The sequence below is a fragment of the Rhinatrema bivittatum genome, chromosome 3 (genome assembly GCF_901001135.1).
Source record: "Rhinatrema bivittatum chromosome 3, aRhiBiv1.1, whole genome shotgun sequence".
Taxonomy (NCBI): domain Eukaryota; kingdom Metazoa; phylum Chordata; class Amphibia; order Gymnophiona; family Rhinatrematidae; genus Rhinatrema; species Rhinatrema bivittatum.
The window spans coordinates 501,345,834-501,368,247 of NC_042617.1; the positions used below are offsets into that span (position 1 = coordinate 501,345,834).

The 22,414-nt window shown below is 44.3% G+C and overlaps 1 protein-coding gene across 1 annotated transcript in view; it reads left to right on the top strand.

Annotated features, from left to right (window-relative positions):
- Positions 1-22,414, top strand: part of LOC115088845 (cysteine-rich venom protein-like) — an 80,775-nt gene that overhangs the window by 17,474 nt on the left and 40,887 nt on the right. The window contains exons 2-4 of the mRNA XM_029597030.1: positions 17,430-17,524; positions 20,273-20,331; positions 20,879-20,986. Of these exons, the coding sequence (XP_029452890.1) occupies positions 17,503-17,524; positions 20,273-20,331; positions 20,879-20,986 (189 nt within the window). The 5' untranslated portion in view covers positions 17,430-17,502. The remainder of the gene's footprint in view (positions 1-17,429; positions 17,525-20,272; positions 20,332-20,878; positions 20,987-22,414) is intronic.

A 22,414-nucleotide genomic window follows, 5' to 3' on the forward strand; every position in this document is an offset into this window, starting at 1 on the left:
TTCCAAGGATGCGAGAGATGAAACTGATGGAGCATCTCTTTGTCAAGGATATTAGCCAGAGGCTCCCAGGAATTTTCTTCGGGGCCAAAACCTTCCCACGAGAGACGGTATTCCCAGGTTTTGCCTCGTTTGCGGACAACAAGGTCATTTTCTGCATTGATAGGAGATGGTTCCTGAGATTTGGAAGAGAATTCATTGATGATGAGTGGTTTCAGAAGTGAAACATGAAAAGCATTATGGATGTTCAATCCAGGTGGTAACTTCAGACTGTAGGTAATATTGCCAAGTCGTCGGAGGATTGGAAATGGTCCAACGTAGCGAGGAGCAAATTGAGAGGAGGGTAATTTCAGTCTAAGATGCTTAGTGGATAGCCAGACTTTGTCACCAGGTTGAAAGACAGGCGCTTTGGAATGATGAGTGTCATAAAACCTTTTGGCTCGATCACTCGCTTTGAGTAGCATTGCTTTCGTCTGAGTTCATAATTGATGGATTTCTTCAGCAGTGGATTGAGCTGCTGGGGATGTCACTGAGAGCTTCAGTGGAAGTGGCGGTGATGGGGAACGTCCATATACCACTTCAAATGGTGTTGATCCAGTTGATGTTGCTGGATGAAAATTAATGGCGAATTCAGCCCATGGTAACAATTCGGCCCAGTTATTCTGATGGCAGCTCACATAGGCCCGAATGAACTGTTTCAGGGTCCTATTCATCAGTTCTGTTTGGCCATTAGATTGAGGATGATAGGCAAATGTATAATCTAGAGAGATGTCGAAAAGTTTGCACAGGGCCTTCCAGAATCTTGCCGTGAACTATGATCCTCGATCCGAGACTATGTGCTTCGGTAGGCCGTGGAGGCTAAAGATATGGACTAGGAAGAGCTTCGCAAGTTCCAAGGCTGAGGGTAAGCCAGGTAGTGCCACGAAGTGGGCCATCTTGCTGAAGCGGTCGACTGTGACCCAGATGGTATTCATACCTCCAGAAAGAGGTACATCAACTACAAAATCAGTAGCGATATGCATCCAGGGCAGTTCTGGAGCTGGAAGCGGTTGCAGCAATCCCCACGGTTGGCCAGAAGTAGGTTTGTGCTTGGCACAGTTGGCACAAGATGCCACATAGGAGAGTGTATCTTCCTTGATAGTTGGCCACCAATAATACTTCTGTAGCTTCAGCAGGTTACGGCATTGACCAGGATGGCCAGCCAGCTTGGAATCATGTGCCTGATGGTCTTACCAGTGGGCACAGAATGAGTAGCCGCTAAGACAACTATGTGCTGTGGCTCTTCTGGAATATCCTCCAAGAGAAAGGAGCATGATAGGGCATCAGCTCTGGTATTCTTGTCTCCAGGGCGATATTTGAGCATGAAGTCAAAGTGGTTGAAAATAAGGACCATCTAGATTGTCTATGGTTAAGATGTTGCGCATGGCGGAGATACTCTAGATTCTTATGGTCCATAAACACGGTAATTTGATGTTGAGTGCCTTCAAGCCAAGACCACCATTCCTCAAATGCCAACTTAATAGCCAGGAGCTCTTTGTCACAGATCCCATAATTCTTCTTTGCCGGAGAGAAACGTCGTGAGAAGAAAGAGCAGGGACGTAAGGACTTGGAATCTCCAGTCTGACTCAGAACAGCCCCCACACTGACGTCAGAGGTGTCAACTTCTACGATGAATGGCTTGTTGGGGTCCGGATGACATAGGCATGGTTCCGTGGAAAAGGCAGTCTTTAAATCTTAGAATGCGGAAATGGCCTCCGCAGACCATTGGCCCCTTTCCGGATCATAGCAGTCAAGGGCACAGTTAAAGAAGAATATTTATTTATAAAGCTTTTATAGTAATTGGTGGACCCCAAAAATCGTCTCAGGGCCTTCAGGCTGGTAGGTTGGGACCAATTCTTGATACTTTTTAATTTTTGGGGATCCATCTGAAAGCCAACTTTAGACACAATGTAGCCAAGAAAAGGCGCGGAGTCTTTATGGAATTCACACTTAAATAGCTTGGTGTAGAGTTGGTGTTCTCGGAGTCTTAGTAGAACTTACTTGACGTCTTCTAGATGAGTAGACAGATTCTGCGAAAATATCAGAATGTCATCTAGGTACACTATGACACTCTTGTACAACAAATCCCACAGAATGTCATTCATCATGTTCTGGAACACAGCGGGTGCGTTGCACAGGCTGAAGGGCATTACTAAGTACTCAAAATGACCATCTCGAGGGTTGAAAGCTGTTTTCCACTCGTCACCACTGCGAATCCAGACTAAGTTGTAGGCCCCCTTCAGGTTAAGTTTCAAAAATATCTTGGCTCCCTAAAGCCGGTCAAACAGCTCTGAGATTAAAGGCAGGGGGTAACAGTCTTTAATCGTAGCTTCATTCAGACCTCGATAGTCAATACAAGGACGTAAGGTTCCGTCCTTCTTCCCCACAAAGAAGAATCCTTGAGGCAACTGCCATGACAACCTGGGCCCCAGTGGGAGAGTTCCAAAGAGGACCAGTTGAATTGAGGCTGATGCAACTGCAACCAGGGTAACCCCAGAACGATAGAGTGCATGGCCTTCTCTAACACAAAAAAGGGAATTGTCTCCGTATGGAGGGCTCCAGTGCGAAATGTCACTGGTTCGGTGCGACAAATCACATCACCGGGCAAAGGTTCTCCATGAATAGATGACAAGAGTAGTGAAGCTTCTAAAGTAACGAGGGGAATCCTCAAATGTTCCACTAGGCGTCAAAGTATAAAGTTGCCTCCTGCCCCTGAATCCACAAGGGCAAGAGTTTGGATTGTAGAAGGTCCGTAAGTCAGGGAAACTGGTAGAGAGAGAGGAGGAGAAGGCGTGGTAAGGCCTAAGGACAGTCCTCCTGCAGGACTTAGACCCATCCATTTTCTGGACGAATAGGGCATGTTGGGACATCGTGACCAGCTTGTCCACAGTACATACATAGGTCGTGCCTCTTCCGAAGTCTTCTCTCCTTTGAAGTCAAATGACTGCGACCAAGTTGCATCGGTTCTTCTCCATTGGCAACAGGTACTGCTGGAACCATCTGAAGTGCAAATTTAGCATGAGTTTCCTTCTGATCCGGTCCTTTAGTAGGCTTGAGTTCTTTCACCTTATCATGAAGCCGGTGGTCAATCCTAGTAGCCAAAGCCACTAGTTCATCCAGTGAGTCAGGTGTCTCATGAGCGGCAAGCTCGTCCTTCAAGCAGGTATTCAGACCTCTGAAGAAGAGAGTTTTCAGGCATCTAGGTTCCCAGCATAATTCTGTAGCAAGAGTCTTGAACTCTATTGCAAAATCAGCCAGTGGTCGGTTGCCTTGCTTCAGGCTCACCAGGTCAGAACCAGCAACAGTCACTCGAGCAGGATCATCAAAAATGGATTTAAATAATTCTAGAAATCTATCAATATCCTGCAGGATTAGATCCTTACGTTCCCACACCGTTGAAGCCCAAGACAAGGCCCTTCCATCAAGATAAGATAGAATATAAGTAATCTTGGCGTAGGCTGTGGGGAAGTGCACAGGCTGCAATGCAAAATGTATGCAGCATGGGTTTAGGAAACCTCTAGTTCTTTGAATCTCTCCAGAGAAACGAACTGGAGCAGCCAGAGGTACCATAGTCTTTACAGTTACTTCAGGTAACTAACCTTCATTACTGGAAGTAGCGCCTTGCATCTTCTGTGCTTGTAGCTGATGAAACGCTGAAGTGAGTTTCTCCAAAGCGTCTCGTTTAGCAATGTGCAGGGCCAGGCCAGGGACGGTCTGTAAGGCATTGAGCTGTGCCGGATCCATGAGTTAGCAGTCTGTTATAATTAGTGAGGTTTGGGTGGACCCTTGGACACTGTGGCAGCTGACCATGCCCATGGGGTGAAGTCCTGTGAGGGTCACAGGTCAGGCTCAGCTTACGACACACAAACACAGAGATTGATCTTTTATTAGACAATGTGGTGAAGCCACCAGAGGTGGCAGTGATGAGCAGCAGAAATAGCCCGGCTGGGCTAGTATCCCTCAGGAGCTGGAACAGTGACTCCTCCGGTAGCAGTGCTGTAGTGGAAAGAACTGAGAATAATGAGCATTTATTTATTTATTTATTTATTTATTTAGCGTCTTTTCTATACCGTCGCTAAGTTATATACCATCGCAAGGGTTTACATGTAGGCACATAAGTAAGTTTGGAGTAAGCGTACTATAGTACATTCTAACTGGTGCCATTACGTTTCGGTTACATTAAATCATAAAAATACGTACAAATGTTTAGTGATGTAGGTTCTGGCCAGGTGTACCTATAAGGTACTTTTACAGATAAAAAAAAAATCACATTTACTGTGTTATCTTATTACATTCATTGTGTACTCAATATGTTAAAATATTGTAATGCACATTTATGTGAATAGTGCTGTGTGCCGGTGCTCTTCTGTTTATTCCAATGTATTTTCTATTCTCCGGTCTCTTTATAAAAGGCTTGTTTAAAAATCCATGTCTTTAGACTTCTCTTGAATGTTTTGGGGTCTCTCTGTAATCTGATCTCCAAAGGCATTTTGTTCCAGAGTGTGGGTCCTGCTAAAGATAAAGCCCTCTCTCTTACCTGTGTTAGTCTCACTGTCATGACTGAGGGAATGGTTAAGAGTGGAATATGCACAAAGCCCCAGTATGGAGAACCCCAGGATAGGGAGAGCAGGCCCTTGAGGAGCAAGTGCCTGATCCCTGAGAGCTGAGAGGCTTGAAGGTAATGTACTCACACAGAGGCTCCATGTAGGAGATGGCACTAGGGCTGGAACGGAGGCAGGCCCTCGAGGAGCGAGTACCTGGTTCCAGGGAACAGCTCTGAGGTGAAGATGGTAGTACTCACTGGTGTTGAAGATAGTGAATCCTTCTAGGCAGAAGAGAAGGTAGGAGCAGGCAGCGAGTCAGGGAACATGGGCCCTCGAGGAGCGAGTACTGGTTTCCTGTTAGCGACCTGAAAAGCAAGTGAGACCCCCGAGAAGCGGGTACCCCGTTAGCGTTAAGAGTCCAATGGAAGATTGGAGCGGCAGAGTAGCTGGGTACGAAAAGTGAATCCTATCCGTAAGAATCCCCTTGCTAACTCAAAGGCTAGCAAACATTGTAGGCTTTAAATACCCGGGCAGCGTGATGTCATCACAGGGGGACGCCCCTGAGGATCACGCCAAGTAAGAAATAAGCGTGAGGGCCATGCAGTGCGCGCACCCTAAGGTACCAGCGGAGCATGGTGGGAGGCAGCGCCCAAGCCGGTCCAGGGATGGCGGAGAGGATGGCAGCCAGGCGTCCATCCATAGCGAGAGGAGGTGCAAAGAAAGAAAGGTAGGCGGAGTGAAGCCGTTGGGAAGGGAAGGTTGCAACAGTTCAGTTCTGGAGATCGTATCTCCAAAGTGACAGAGACAGGATGGAGGTGGTCCAGAGAAGGGCGATCAAAAAGGTGGAGGATCTACATAAAATGACTTATGAGGAGAGATTGAAGAACCTAAATATGTATACCCTGGAGGAGAGGAGGAGCAGGGGTGATATGATACAGACTTTCAGATACTTAAAAGGCTTTAATGATCCATGGTCAACAACAAACCTTTTCCGTAGAACTAGGGGTCACGTTTTGAAACTCCAGGGAGGAAGACTTAGAACCAATGTCAGGAAGTATTTCTTCACAGAGAAGGTGATGGATGCCTGGAATGCCCTTCCTGTGAAGGAAATGAAAGGGGCATGGGATAAACACTGTGGATCCATAAAAACTAGAGGATGGGAATGAAGAGAAAAGCCAAGGGGGTGGCTTGCTGAAATGGTAATGGCTACTACCTGGTGATTACTACCCTTACTCAATAAGCCTTCACACGGTTAATACAACTCTAACATTGCTCTCTGTATCAACAGCAAGGGGAAATGTGGAAAAGAAAATTTGCATTCAGACATCAACCAACAAAGACTGAACTACACAGACTGGGTAAACAAATAAGTATGGGGGTAGCTTGTTTATTGTGGTGGTTATTACCCTAAACCAATTAAGCCTGATACTTAACTTTGAATGCATATACAGCGTTGCTCTCTGCTTCAACGGCAGGGGGAAATGTGGAAAAGAGGATTTACATTCAGACAACATCCAACAAGGCATTGATCTGTGCAGTCTGGGTAAACAAGCATCGGGGTTACTTGATTGATGCGGCATTAAGCCTTATGCTTCACTTCACTTTTGATGCAACTCCAACATTACTCTCTGCATCAATGGCAGGGGTGGCAGTAAATTCGAATCAAACACTTACCAACAAGGACCCTGAACTTGGTGAAACAGATAAGTATGGGAATATATGTGTGGGAACTTGCTGGGCAGACTGGATGGGTCGTTTGGTCTTTTTCTGCCGTCATTTCTATGTTTCTATATGTTTCTATGTTATAGAGATGAGGCATTCAAATTGGGTTTTTTTTTCGGGGGGGGGGGGGGGGGGGGGGAATGGTGGCAGAGTATGAGAAGGGAAACCAGTTGCAACTAGTATGATGACCTCTGCCACTACTTATCACTTGACATACGCAGCTCTGCACATAAACATATAAGAAAGTCACTGTTCTGTAGAGTTTGCAATTGAGTTTGCAATCTAATCAAGACAAACATAACAGAAAAGCTGAGGCATTTAGCTCAGAAGAGGCATACCTTGCATCCTCAAGCAGCAGGAGACCTAAAGTTGTCTAGGTAGACCATCTGAGAAGGAGGAGAGGAGATTTAAAGTAGTGGAAAAGAGCATAAAAAAATGTAATCCTCAGGGAAGTTAAAATAAACCGTTTTTCAACAGTTTTGTTTGTCTGGTGTGACTGATTTGTGCTCTCTCTGCCCGATCCTTCTTTTCTTGCTTTTCACCATCTTTTTCTGTCTCCTTCCTTATTCCATCTTCTCTTTCTAAGCTTTTTTTCATTTCCTCGGTTTCTGTCTTTTGTTCCCTTCCCCTTTCCTCTATCTCAGCTGTTACATCTTGCACCTTCTCTACAACCCCGTATGTTTATGTACCTGAATAAATAGTAATGCTATAAGCCATCTTGAGTATTATTTGCAAAGGTGAGCTGAACATTCCCAATTTTTGTTATTATTTCCTCACCTCTTTCCTCTCTGCCCAATCCAGCTTCTCCCAACCAACCTGTACCCCCTAACTTTTCTCCCCTTCTTTTTCTTACCCTCGTCAGAGCCGTAGCCAGGCACATATGGCCAAATGAAAAAGTGCGCCCTCAGCCTGAACACAACATACAGCACTACGATCTTGGAGAATCCTGTTACCTGTAGGGGCTTTGATTTTTATTTTGACCCAGCAGTTTCCTCCTGCTCCTTTGGGCCTCTAGCTCAATTGGAACCAGTATGAGGATCCTAGCGCCAGGAGCCTTATTTATTTATAAAAATGTATAACCCGCTCTATCTGTAATTCTAGGCAGGGTACAAAATGACATGCATATTAAAATGTATAACCATCAAAAGGCTCACAAACAAGAAAAAGAAAAATATTTACACATCCATGCATCAATACTGCTGTTCACCGTGTTAAATTAGTTAGGCTCCTAACGTTGAAATAATGGGCATGGACAATATTTGTATCTGTATCTTATGGATAGATCAAATGATTCAGTATCATCAGATATACCCAATGTACCTAATGTAAGAGGCTGGGAAACTGCCCATGAAGTTTGTCTGAAAACCTGGGGACTAGCCGGAGCTGTGGGTGCTTGCAGATACAACGTCAACACCATAAAGTACCTGCCAGAATTTCAAAATGAAATGCCAGCATGTTGTTTGCGGTTCCACTCTCACCCTTAAAGCCTTGAGCTCCCCCTCCCCACAGTCATACCTTCCATATACAATTAAAAATTATACATTTAGAATACTTGAAAAAGGGGGGACAAGCGAAGGAGAGAGGAGTTGGCCGTTCGCTTGCTGAGGCTCCCAGGTATCGCGAACCCGGAATCGACATCTTTCCCGAGAGAACAGCTGAGTCGTGGCGAGTGACGTCAGCTGGGCGGGCCTACCTCCTATAAGACGGGGGCAGAGCAGAGCCTCGTTGGGGACAAGCGAAGAGAGAGAGGAGTTGGCCGTTCGCTTGCTGAGGCCTCCCAGGTATCGCGAACCCGGAATCGACATCTTTCCCCGAGAGAACAGCTGAGTCGCGGTGAGTGACGTCAGCTGGGCGGGCCTACCTCCTATAAGAAGGGGGGCAGAGCAGAGCCTCGTTGGGGACAAGCGAAGGAGAGAGGAGTTGGCCGTTCGCTTGCTGAGGCCTCCCAGGTATCGCGAACCCGGAATCGACATCTTTCCCCGAGAGAACAGCTGAGTCGCGGCGAGTGACGTCAGCTGGGCGGGCCTACCTCCTATAAGATCCGGGGTAGGGCGGCGCCCCGCTGCCGCTGGCGCGGCTTGGTCCGGCTTAGTCCGGGTGTCCGGTGACCGGGACATATTTTTTATTTGTTACCCCAATGGGCAGGAAAAGGAAAGCGAAAGTTGCAACTTCGTCTCCGCTGCCATATCATCGCACAGGCCCGATGGACCATCAGTGACGAGACGGATGGAAACGCCGAGTAAGGACAATATGGAAGCTTCATCTTTGGCTTCCTTAAGTCCTGGCGAAGGACAGAGATCTCCACCGCAACCGAATCCAGAACTGGTAGGAGCGGTTCATGCAGATTTAAGCTTGGTAACACAAGCAGTAATCGCACGAACTGGAAATAATGATTATGCTATTACTCAGAATGCAGAAATTAAGCTCCCAGTTGAATTGAAAGTAATATTAGTCTTAATGAAATATCTGACAATATTACACTGTTAGATCTAGGGCGGATGATATCGAGGTTGGATAGTAATGTATTGAAAATGAATAAGTCATTGTCAACGGTAATTAATAGAAATGTTGTAGTAATTGAGGAACAAGGGAGGAAAATATCTAAGTGAGAAAGAAGTAGATACCTTGATAACAAATATGCAGTTAATACAGGATTCTGGAAATGTATTTATTAAAGATAGTTTAGTAATGCATAAAGAGATGAGCATCTTGAAAATTTATATAGATTGAAAAACCTTAGGATATTGAACTTTCCCCAGACCCGTTTGTTATCGCCTTTTGAAATGCTTAAAAAGTATTTGAAAGAAATTTTACTATATGGGGAAGAGGAAATTCCAAAGGTGTCTAAAATTTATTACTTTCCAAGGAAAGTTGTAAGAAATATGGAAGAACAAAGGAATGAAGAACCTACTTCCCACAGCATAGGTATATCAACTTTCCTAGAAGAATCACTAGATGTGATTACTAATAGGGCAACTCTTTTTGTTTCATTATTGGCCGAACAAGACAAAGACACATTATTCAGAAAATTCTTTAGAAATAAAGACATTTTATTTTGTGGTAAAAAATCCAAATATTCCCTGATGTGGCTCGCGCCACTCAGGCCAGGAGAAAGTATTTCCTTACTTTGAAAAGTCGGGTGCTCGCACTTGGGGCTACCTTCTTTTAAAGTTTCCATGTATGCTACGTGACCTATCAAGGGAAGAAATTTGGATTCACTGACCCTACTCATTTGGAAACTTTTTGATTGAAAAAATCCAACCCAGATATCAGAAGAAAATGTTCAAGAAAAATGAAATAAACTCCCTCTCCCTAAAATGGATTTATCCCAAGAATACCCAGTAATGGGCATAGCTTTGGAAAGTTGATATATGTATTGATTTATTCATACATTGTATTCTTGTTGTCCTTCATTTTATGGGAATGTGATATAAATAATGGAGATATGGTTTGTAATTACTTAATGAGGTGGTGATGATTTGTACCACATTTTTCTTGTATTTTCATGGTTAACTACTGTAGAAAATAATAAAGTTTAAATAAAAAAAAAAAAAGAATACTTGAAAAAGAACATTCAAAATATAGTCTTCTGAATAAAAATATCACTAACGTATTATTATATTTACATGCACTGTTGTGGTGTCAACCAGAAAAGCAAAAAAGATGCTTGGAACCCATATGGTAATACATCTATGGTAACGTGTGCTGGGTGTGTGCTTGGTCCCGAGAATGCCATGAGTAAACTAAATTACAATAACAATATAGTAAATCTCTTATACCTGAACAGAACTAAAAGCTACCACAAACATTAACCTACCTATGAAAAGATGACACTGTAAATATTACATCAGGTCTTAGGACACCAATACATCTCCTTTTAGGAAAATGGAATAAGCCAGGCGTTTATAGATCACTACACAGAAACTAAAAGCTAGCAGAATCCCCCACCTCAGTCACACATGCAGAACATAGACCTTCAAACATAAAATAATGAGATCATAAAGTATAAATAGAAAAGGGCAGACAAAAAGCGAACTGGAAACCACAACAAGCCATACTCTGCATGCAGTGCAACAATGGAAAAATAGAAACCACACCATGTCTCATAAAGTATCAAATAAAATCAAGAAATATAAAACAATCATAATAATAAAACCATATCAATAAAAAGAATAAATATTTCAAAACAGATGATAAATAAAACATTGAATAATGAAAAACTCATAAAACTTTTCCAAATGCCAATAAAACATTTCAAAACAGCAGACACATCAATAATAAAAACAAATAAGGATTTTTTTTTTTTTTTTTTAATCACTTGCTTTCCATACCTGGCAACTTTTAAATTCCAGATGCCCTGAGATTGTTAATGATTAACAGGGAGAGAGTAGAGGGATTGTTGTGCAAAAATGTTTTCTTCTCTCTCCCATACTCAATCTCACACACACACACACACACACACACACACACACACACACAATTTCTGCCATGTTCAATCACACCCACACCCTTTCTCTCTGCCATGCTCAATCACATTCACACCCATACTCTGCCATGCTCAATCACATCCACATTCACTCTCTGCAATGCTCAGTCACACCTACACACTTGCTCTCGCTCTCTCTCACTTGTTTCCCCCCTCTGGAAGCAGAAGGAGCAGCAGCCTCCTCCCTCAGCCCCACGGTTCACCAGACTCCTCTTTCTAGCGTCAGGGCTGTGCTGCACCTGCTCCTGCTTCAGACTTAGAGAAGGCCGATGCTGTATCTTCTAGCTGGTGGGCGGTTCTGCTCCTCCTGTGCCTGACTGCCAAGAGAAGAGGGGAAGATGATTCTTTTTCTTGCTGAACCACAGGCTGTGTTGCTCCTTAGTGTGCGGGGCAAAGGAGGCTGATGCTTCTCGTGGCCCTGTGTGCCGCCGCTCTAACTGGCACTTGGGGGGAAGGGAGGCCAAGGCATCTTCTTCAAGCCGGCGGGAGCCCTGCTTTTCCTGCTCCCAAAGATTCATCTCATGATCGCGGACCGCACTGTTCCAGACTGCAGAGGGAGGGGATCCTGCTCAGGCCGCCTCCATTGGGCATCAGCATTGATATTTTTGTCCCAATTTCCCCGCTCCCTCTTAAAGGATGGCTCTGAGGGGAGAAGGGACAACAGAAGCAGCATTTCATTCTCTCTCCCCCCCTCCTCCCCCCCCATGGCAGCAAACCTCTGGGCTGTATCGGGAGGAGGGGCGCCAGCTTTTCCACAACATTCAGGCCAATTCAGTAAAAGTTGCGCGACGGGGGGGGAAGAAGATGCAAATGAGGGCCCGTGTAAAAAGAGGCGCTAGGGACTCTAGCGCATCCCTAGCGCCTCCTTTTTGACAGGAGCGGCAGCTGTCAGTGGGTTTGACAGCCGACGCTCAATTTTTCCAGCGTCGGTTCTCGAGCCCACTGACAGCCATGGGTTTGGAAAACAGACGCTGGCATAATTGAGCGTCCGTCTTCTGACCCGCAGGCCATGGGCACATTTAAAAAAAAATTTTTAATTTAAAATTTTTTTTTATTTTTGGGTCAGAAAAGCAGTTTTTATTTTTATTTTTGGTGTACAGAAAAGCAGTTTTTTCTGCTTTTCTGTACACTTCCCCGGTGCTGGCCGAAATTAGTGCCTGCCTTTGGCAGGCATTAATTTCTGAAAATAAAATGTGCGGCTTCCCTGCACATTTTGAGGTAGATCTTAAAACAGTACTCGCGCGTGTACTTTTGTTGGCGCAACTGGCGCCAACAAAAGTACGCCGGATTTTATAAGATACGCGTGTAGCTGTGTATATCTTATAAAATCCTGGGTTGGAGGGCGCAAGGTTGCGCAAAATCGGCAGCCTGCGCGCACTGAGCCGCGCAGCCTGCCTCCGTTCCCTCTGAGGCCGCTCCGAAATTGGAGCGGCGTCGGAGGGAACTTTCCTTCCGCGTCCGCCCACCTTCCCCTCCCTTCCCCTATCTACCCCACCCCCCAGCCCTACCTATATCCCCCTCCTACCTTTTGTTGTGCAAGTTACGCCTGCTTGAAGCAGGCGTAATTTGCCCGCGCCGCCTCGGCATCCCCCGGCACAGGCCGCAGTGCCGGGGGACTCGGGACCGCCCCCCGCCTGCCCCCGAACCATCGCCAAGCCCCCGGACCCGCCCCAGACCACCCCCTGATCCCGGACATGCCTCCAGGACATGCCCCCTGACTGCTGACACGCCCCAGACACGCCCCCTCCCGGGGCTTTGCACGTGCCGGCGGCCTATGCAAAATAGGCGCGCCGGCACGCAGGGCTTTTAAAATCTAGCCCTTTGCTTTCTGTATCGCGCGGGAATGTCTAATAGGCCCATCAACATGCATTTGCATGTTGCGGGCTCTATTAGTTTTGGAGGGGTTGGCCGCGCGTTTTCGACGCACTATTACCCCTTACAGTATAACGGCTAGCAGTGCGCTCCACCAGAGCACACTGTACTGTATTGGCCCGATTGTGTGCGAGCATGGCACCTTAGGATGGATGGCGCCTATGGCCGTGGCCATTTCGGCCATAAGCTCGCTACAGCTCTGCCCCTTGTTGCTTCCTTCTCTGTCCTCTCTCCTCTCTCTTGGATTCCTTCCATTTTCCCAGGCTTCTCTCCCTCTTCCGCTTCCTTCCTGCCTCCCCTCTTTTACCCTGCTTTTTCTCTCTTCTTTCTTGTCCCTTCCCAACCCTCCCCGTGCTGTTTCTCTTTCCCAAATTGTTGTGTTCATCATCGGACTGGAGGAGGAGGTGAGCTGCTGCCTGTAGGTGGTAGAGCACATTAATGTTACTGCTGGTGAGGAAGGGATGGTTGAGAGATAGTAGGAAACTGAGCGGTGCAAGGGGGCATTGAGTGAGAGAGAGAGGGAGATTGCTGGGGATGAGGTAGAGTTTGAGTGGGAGACTGCTGGGAATGAAGGGAGGGATGAGTGAGAGAGAGGAGACTGCTGGGGACAGGATGGGAGACTGAGATAAAGGAGGGGGAAGTTGAGAGAGTTCTCAGCCACGGGCTCTTCCTTTACTTCCCGCTGCCCACACCCATTGTCTGGTGATGCCTAGATCCAGGCCTGGATTTGTCAATAGGCACACTAGGCCTGTGCCCAGGCAGCAGAAATCTGTTGGGGGGGAGGGAGCAAGCTGGTTGAACATTTGCTACCTTCCAATAAAAAAAAATTATAATGTATACTAATAAATATAGTGTAAAAGTACTTTTCATAATGTAATATAAAAGATGGAAAGTTTGCCAATTTGCTTCAGAATGTTTACATTTTTGCCACAGGATCTACCCCTGAACTGCCACAGGAAACTAGGGGGGGGGGGGGCACTGTGCCTTTGGCCTGCTCCCTGTTGTTCAACGTTGGGAGGGAAAAGGGAGATAATGGAGGGGGGGGGGGTGTGTGGTGACAGCACCAACAGTGCCTAGGGACGTCAAAAGCCTAAATCCGTCACTGCCTAGATCCAAATGTCAAGGCCTACTGTGATGAAAAATGTGTTTGCTGATTAGTTAAAGCTGCTGTTTGTTTTTAGCTTAACATAATGCAAAGCTGGCTCTGTTTAAGAGCCTAAAAGCAATTGAACCATGGCTGCTGGTTTTCCTTTCTCCCCACCCCCATACCTGCTACTGTTGAGCCACACTAAGGAATTGGGGGGGGGGGGGGGGGGGGGAGAACAGCACAAGGGTTATCAGTGAGGTATGGGTGGGAAAACAATAGGATGGGAAATACCTGGAGCAAAGCAGAGCTTTACAAGGAGCAGAGAAGTTAGGTGACTTGTTTACAAGATTGCTGCTGGAAGTGAACATCAGAAGGTGAGTGTGATGCTGGTGCAGGGGGGGAGATTGAATGTATTTTTAATGCAGGGAAAAAAAAAAAAAGGTTTCATGGCTTAAGCAGGATCAACAGTAGTAAGAGAATTTAACCGAAACAACAGTGAAAAACTTATTGCCTTGCAAGTGCATTATAACTTTGTAAAAGGACTTTTCCTACCAAATGAACCCTGCAAGGAGTAGTGTGCTCCCTACAGTGGCACGTGTCCTCTGTGTTCCTGCAGTGGCTTCTGTCCTCTCTGTACAGTGGCTGCAGAAGGACTGGTCACACAGCAGAGTGCACAGGAGTTCCCTGGGAGTACAATACCAATAGCAATAATTCATAAATAGAGCAGGAGCCATGTCCTCCTTTCAATAATATTGAAATACATAGATCAGTAGCACAGATGCACTTTCAGAATGACATCATATAGCTAGAATTTGGCAAAGCAGTAAGGGCAGTGTCTACCCATAGTTTTCTAAATTGTCACTAATTTTAGTATTACACCGGCATCACATCTGGTTAGAAGTCTATTGTAAGTTCCTTTATTATTTAGGTAGAGTTGTTGTTTTGTTTTTTTTTAATATAAAAAGCCCCTGCGTGCAATGATGTAAAACCAGGACTGGATCAACCTATCCTGAAAATCTGGAGCTTGTTGGCAGCCCTACAGTGTGCGGTTAATATGACCTCAGAATGTACAAGAACACCCAGCAGGAGGGCGCTGCCAACAGCAGAAAACTGCCCTGCCTCCTCCAGCCCTTTTTATCTCTTCCCTTGGAAGACATCAAGCAACGAGCTGGCTTTTCAGTATTGCAGCCGCTCATGGCCTGCCCCTACCACTCTGGCTCAACCTCTCTGTTGGGCTACATGGTAGCAGGCCAGTAGTTGTAGCTCAGAGCAGCATATGCTGCTGTTGCTCGAGCAGCAGCCTCTGTTCCACTGGTCAGCTCAGCAGTGTGATGCCACCTCCTGGTATTGACACCCTGTGCAAATGCACAGTTTGCACACCCAGTCATAACCACCCTGTGTCTCTCCCATTCTTCCTTCTCCCCTCCCGCACATGGAATCCCTCCCCAGTCTTGATTGGTATTGGGGGATTCCAGCCTCCCCCCCGCCCCCCCCGCTTCATCAACTTACCTTTTTTGTGCTGCTCCATTCTTGCTTTCTGACCCTGCAGGTCTTATGCTGATCTTATGAGATAGCTTGAAATATGAGACTGGAGAAATCTACCGAATTCAGCTTTATTAACAGATACTGTCCTGTAAGGTTAGTTTTAATAAACTGGGCAAAGATTTCAAGCAAACATCTTACATTTTCTCTTCCTCTCTTGGAGTAGCATGTGATGCCATACAGGGGTGACCTCAGGGGAGTGCAGAGCCAGGGGCAAATCAACCACAGCGGGGTTCTGGAATGCTGATGTATATGGCTCCACCTTCGAGCTGACAGGAAATTGTATTGTATTGTATTGTATTGGGGATGGAGCTACCATGAAGGTACGGGCCCCCTAAATGTAGGGCCTAGGGTAGTCACCTTTATTCACCCCCCCTAAGGACAGCCCTGATGCCATAATGCCTTTGAGGAACATGAATTATTGTCAATGCTATAACAGAGAATAAAAACACTATAGGTTTGAATAAGTTCCACAAAATCTTAAAATAATCACTATTTGCCATAGCATGTGTGGTTATGTTTTTCAATGCTATCAGTCACTGAAAGGAATGAGGAGGGGGAAGAAAGGTTAAAGCATTGCAGGGAACCTTTGGTTTCCTTAACTAAAAGGAGTGTATCAATTGATTGGGGAGGATCTGTGTAGAAATAAGTGAGAGAGGTTTGGGTTTTGCTCCCCCATGTGGGAACAGTAAATGGTGTGTCCTGGCTGTTTATCATCCCAAAGCACCATCTATCCTCATGGATTTTTAGGTAGCCTTTCAAGGAAACAGGAGCTCTCTGCCTTCTGTCTTACAATCTTCTCCTAAGTTATGGGAAGGAAGTAAGGAAGTCTTCATCTGTTGACTCATCTATCCAGCTGTTAAGCTTGCTTTGGACTCTTTTTTAAGTCAATTTTTGAGAATTCCCTGTGAGAGCCACCCCCCTTGTTGCAGTGGATTGCGACGTCCCTGTGTTGAAGGCTGGATTTGGGGTAAGGAAGATCTGCAGTGCACTGTCTCTCCTTCAGAGGATAGACCTGACAGTGGCCTGATACAGAGGAAGAATATTTTGAAGTAACTGTCTTTTGCACTGTCTCCACTGTCTCCACTCTTCCTAATTCTTGCTTGATTTTTCCCCCCTTTTTGGGTTGAAAGACTTTTTTTGTTCTACTGGGAGCTGATGACTCTTGGTACCCGGGACTCAGTAACCAAACCATTGGGTGTGTGGAGTCTAAGAAACAGAAGAGGAGAGAAGTTCATCTGAGGGAAGGAAAGTAAAGGAATAAAAAAAAAAAGGAAACAAGAACTTTGTTGCTGCTGTGTGGAGCATTACAGAAAGGGAGAGAGAGTGAGGTGCCCAGCAGGCGCTGCATGAGGAGTTATAGTATTTCAAGAGGATTCCGGAAGAGCATTAAATCAGGGACCAAGTTCTGATAAAACGATTGGGTGTGATTTCTGACCTCCCTCAGTGGGAAGTGCTGGGGCAATAAATTGGGAGTTAAAGGAAGACTGAACAAACTTCAGTTTGATAAATCAGAGATCATTGGAGTAATTGGGAAAAATGAATTCTGTGTATGTAGATGTGCTTCCAGAGGAAAGCAGAGACCTTGCAAAAGAAATGGAGTCACAAGTTTATTAAATCTTTCTGCTGTCTTATTATTTATTGACTTGAACCAAGAAAGAAACTGAAGCTGTAAATGTTGTTCAGTCATCTAATCAACTATCGGTAAAGAAGTTGGAAATCACCATTCTTCTCATAGGTGTTTATTGGGTGCAGAGACAGTGTTAATTATCAGTGCTGTGGACAGAGGAGGGAGAAAGGGCTCGTCTTGCAAAAAGCAGGTTGTAAGAACAATTGTTGGTCCCCACATTGGATTCTTGGGACTCGGAGAGTAAAGCTATCTGGCGGGATGAAGGGGAGACTGAGAGACATTATAGGAGTGTAGTCTAGACAGGGTCCGTCTTTTTCCTATGTGTCCCTAGGTGCAAGTAAAAGGATCTGTCCCGCCCAGGTGCTACGGCATAAAGAAGTGGTGTGCAATACAAAGTAATAAATAGAAACATTTGTCCAGTAAAAAAATGCACGATTACAGAAGAGTAATACTGAACGTGATTAGCGTATAGCTGAGGGATGAGATACATAAACTATTTCATTTCAATAGGGCGCTCAGAGGATACCTTAAAGAAGAAAAGAGGCACCCAAGCATCACAGTTTACACAGCGACATCGGGGGTCATGCTGGTGATATCAGCAAAAGGTACAAAGAGAACATGCAGATGGAATTCTGATGGGTGATCTTGTAATCTCCCTGATGTGAATGTCCTCAGAGAAGCCTGGAACTCAGCATTTTAATTTTTATATTTTGGGGATGTAAAGGGAGGAGCTAATATCTAGGGGAAGCCCTTAGGCATACCCATTGAACCTATTAAAGGGGCATGAGGTTGGATGTCCTATATTAAAGGGACATTTCAACCAGGGTCAGCAGTGCTGCTTGCTGATTTGGGTGGTAGTGATTTGCTTAGACCGAATAGGAAAGAGCTGATATTAAGGATTAAACAAGAACTGGTCTTCACAAAGATCCTGTGGAGTCCAACATCATCCTCATCATTTTGTCCTGCTTTGTCATTTCTTGTGCACAGAAAGATACACAAGAAATGACAAAGCAGTAAGAAGGAGCAATTACAAATATTCAGCAACTGAACATAGGATTTTCTCAAGCTTCAGGGGGGATTGACAGACTTGATGGCGCACATCCAACAGAGCAAGGCTGTGGCATATTTAACTTGGCCTGGCAGTCAGCAACAGAAGGCGGTGAAGTCAAGGTTTCTTGATCGGTCCTCATGGTGCATCCTCACCAGCTGAGCAGGCAGCTGTGGAAGGCGTTCAGGCCCTGAGGACTTCAGAGGCCACCTGTGAGTTGATGTGAAACAAGAGGAGTGGGGGCCAAAAGGGAGAGGCAGCATTCCTGGATGGGAATGACTTCTACTCATGAGGAAAAGAGGAATGCAGTCATTCAAAGGGCATCTCAGCCCTGGAATGAGAGGACAGTAATAGGACGTCCTCAAACTACAAATGGAATGGGAATTTAATACTGACGAAATAGTTGATTTTTTTTTTTTTATCAGTGAGCTATGATTCTAACCTGTGCTTGAGCTCTGTAATTTAATAGAAAAATGTGAAACAAATCTAAATTCAATCTAATCTAAATGTTATGTTATGCTAATAAAGCTATGATCTGCATTTTCAACTTAAAATTAATGTTTTCTGCTTTCATAGCATGGTGACTGAGCAGGATGAGAGCCAGCAAGGAGTTGGGGGGAGGGGAATAAAAAGGGAGGCAGTGCAGAGTGTCAAACTTATGCGACCTTTCAAGAACTGATTAAAAAACAGCGATGTTCAGCCAGCCCAGATAGATCACTGCAAGTGCTGTGCACTGCCATGTACAAGATCTGGGTTCTGTTGCCAAATTTGGTTTCTGTTTCTTGAGCAAACCAGTGCTGGGGATGGTACAGAGGCAGTGGCACCTGGGGAGAGAGAGTCTCAGTCATTGCACAGCAGTGACACCGAGTGGACAAACTCTGGGTGCACGCTTTTTATTTTATTTATTTAAAAGTTTTTATTACCTCCCCTTCCAAAAGACGTTCATAGCAGGGCACAATAAAACATACACAGCTAGTAAAACAATAATAAAAGACAAAATAAAATGATAAATATCTTCGTGGTACCAAGATGCCACAGATACAATTACAATAATAATAGCAAGGGCTTTAGCCAAGGCAAAATAATAAAGGCGGCTATTACAAGTGTTGAGGAGGCCAGAGTGATACATGAAGAGTATTGTTTGATGGTATCATTCATTGGGGAAGGCCATAGTGAACAGGCATGTTTTAGTAATTTCTTGAAATCTTTGCCATCTTGGGCCAGATGAATGTGCCTGGGCAAAGAGTTCTAGAAGGTGGGGTCATAGTTGGAGAAGGAGCACTACTCTGGGAGAGGGAATATACAATAGATATTGACCAGAGGAGCGCAATGAACGTGATGGAGAATGAGTCCTTAAGGTGGACTCAATCCAGGGGGAGGAAGCATTATAGAGATGATTGTGTATAATAATGGCGGTTTTATGTTGCATGTAACCAGTGTAACGATTTGAGAAAAGGCATAATATGATCTCTGATGTGTGTTCCTGTGAGTAAAACAAGCTACTGAATTTTGTATTATTTGGAGAGGATGTATTGTTGAAAGGGGCAAACCAGCAAAGAGTGAGCTGCAGTAATCAATTCCAGAGAGAAGTAAGGCCTGAAGAATGGTACGAAAATTGGCTGGTTCAAGAAGGTGTTTGAGATGGCATAATAGCTTTAATTTACAAAACGACTCTGTATGACTGATTATACCTGGAGTATTATTGATATTTTTGGATCAATATATATTCCAAGGTCGTGTACCATACTTGAGTGCTGGCATACTGAGTTCTGGAACGAGTTGTGGTCTTTGTCCCTGCTAGAGGATTCTTCTTGCCATGGCTCAACTAGATGTGGGAAGGCTATAAAATGAGGGGTGAGAGAGGGAAAAAAACCTGGGTAGACCAAAAGATGCTGGCTTCAACTGAGCTGGAAACCCAAAGCAGGAGGAGGAAACTACCCACCAAAAATACCCCAACAACAAAAACACCACATCTATCATCATTGTACTGTGGCAGTGACCCTCAGTGTGAGCTGCATCCATAATGGCCATTGAATTTCACACTATTTCTTATCGTCAACTGATATATTAGAATTAGGCTCCAACCTATATGGAGCAGAGGGGCGGGGTGGGTGCTATAGGGGGAGCAGCAGCACCATCACCAGCATGTCTGGAGCAGCTGGGGAAGTGGAAAACAGAAAGCTCATTGGGGTTAACATGAGTGTGAGTTATTCATGTTTTGGTGATTAAATCTTTCAACTTTGCTTCCTATATCCTATTTGTATATCATCCTGCGCTCTACATGGGATACCTGCTCTGTCGTCAGGCTGGCTGCAGGGATTGGTTCTTGGATGGATGGTGCTTGCCGTGGCGGCTTCTGTTCAGGTGAATCCCTTGGGGGTATTTATAACAGAACTAATAGCAAGGGAGAGCCTTCTGCTTTGCCAGTAAATACCTTGGGGGCTCCTCAACATTTGATTTGTAAGAAAGTATCTTCAATTTATATCATAGCAACAGATCATGACCCTATTATGCCCCTGACAGCACCCTTTCATTATAGTTTATGTAGACGAGAATAAGGAAGTTGTACAAATATTCCAATGATAATATTAAATTATAATTTTTTACCTCCTCTGATTATTTTACTGTTAAACGGTTGATAAGAATGTTACCCTTTCGTTCCATGTAAACCGATTTGATATGACTCCCGTCATGAAGGTCGGTATATAAAAGAATTAAATAAAATAAATAAATAATTAGTAATCACTTTATTGATTATAGACAAATAGATCATGCAAATTTTTTGGTGTACTTAAATTAAAATATGTTTGAACAAATGAAATTGCAGTGTGAAGCAATGTCCACTAGTATATTATGCAGCTATTAAAATGAAAGAAAAAATATTTCTTTTAAAATCTTTTCATTCTTGCAGCTTGGCTTATTGGATACAAATTTAGCCACTGTCCAAAATGAAATTGTGAACCGCCATAATGCCTTAAGAAGATCCGTGAATCCAACTGCTAGCAATATGCTAAGGATGGTATGAGAAATTATTATTTTATTGTGTTTCATAAAGCACCATAAGTTTATATAACACAGTGTATCAACAAGAGGAAGCATAGGGAAACCAGCAAAAATTGTAGCAATATGGTGCCAAAAATCAAGTTAGCCACTAGAGCACAGTATGCAGGGCTGAAGAGGGACAGGATACAAGCAGGAGTGATAAGAAGACTGGGGAAATTCTTCCTTACGAAGAGCAAATGGTACAAGAAGGACAAGAAATGTTCTGGAGAATGGAACATTATCCAACCCTATATATACTGAGGTCCACAAAGAACAATCCAGTGAGCAGGAAAGCTATACGGGTAAATTCAATGGAGCACACCCAGATAAGGCTTCCGCTAGCACAGGTACTTTTCCCACTAAACTTTTTGGGCTAATTTTGTCCGGGCAGCACTGAATATCAGCAGTCAACGTGAAAATGCTCCCCAGAAATGCAGGTAACGAGCTGCCTGGACAAAATTTAGCTGGGGAGCCAGGGAAAAATATTCAGATCTTGTAATTTTGCCTGGATAACTCTAAAAGTTACCCAGACAAACTCTTTGAATATTGACCTTACTATTTACCGGTAATTCATTTTATATTTAAAACAAGGTAGAGGCAATTATTAAGGAAATAGCATAGATACCAGGATGCCTATTTCAGCCCATCAAATTTCCTAGCCATCAAGCTAGTCTCCAGCTACTGTAGTGGGAGGAAAAAAAATCTAGAAACTTGCCATATCTGTGCCCTGAGCCATCATCCTAATCTGATAGTTTACTGCATGCAAATTGTCATAAATTACAAAAATTCCCTATATATAAATATAGGCTCATACAGATATTGAAAGACACATACAAACACACACACACACACATATATATTCTTATATGAATCTATATAGTCTGTTTCTGTAGATCTATATTACATTCTCTTTATCACTAATGTAGACCTTGCTTGGTAGGTGGGGTTCTAATCCCCATGTGAGTTAGGTTCTTAAATAATCTCACTTGAACAGATGGTGAATTGACTGTTTATTAAAAAAAAAATTATAGACTGCAATATCTGATGATCCATGAGATGCATAAAAGGAACAATCATACAGTCACATTAAAACATACCACAATAATACAAATAACGCCCTGCAACTGACTCATAATAACATAAAACATTGTGACAGATCCAAGCAGAAATGTTATAACGCATGACAGACTCAAAATTAAAGCTGCAACCCCTAGTGAAGCTGGAAGGGCTGACTAGACCCCCCTGGCAGGCTCCACTATAAAGCTCAGAATCTGGACTTACCAACAGATGACTATTGGTTTCTTCTCTTTCCGTAGGCAATAAAACTCTTACTCCAAGAAGTTCAGGCTGAAACTTTAGTGGCGATTCCGCAAGTTCTGTTTTATTTACAAGACTTTTAGATAGT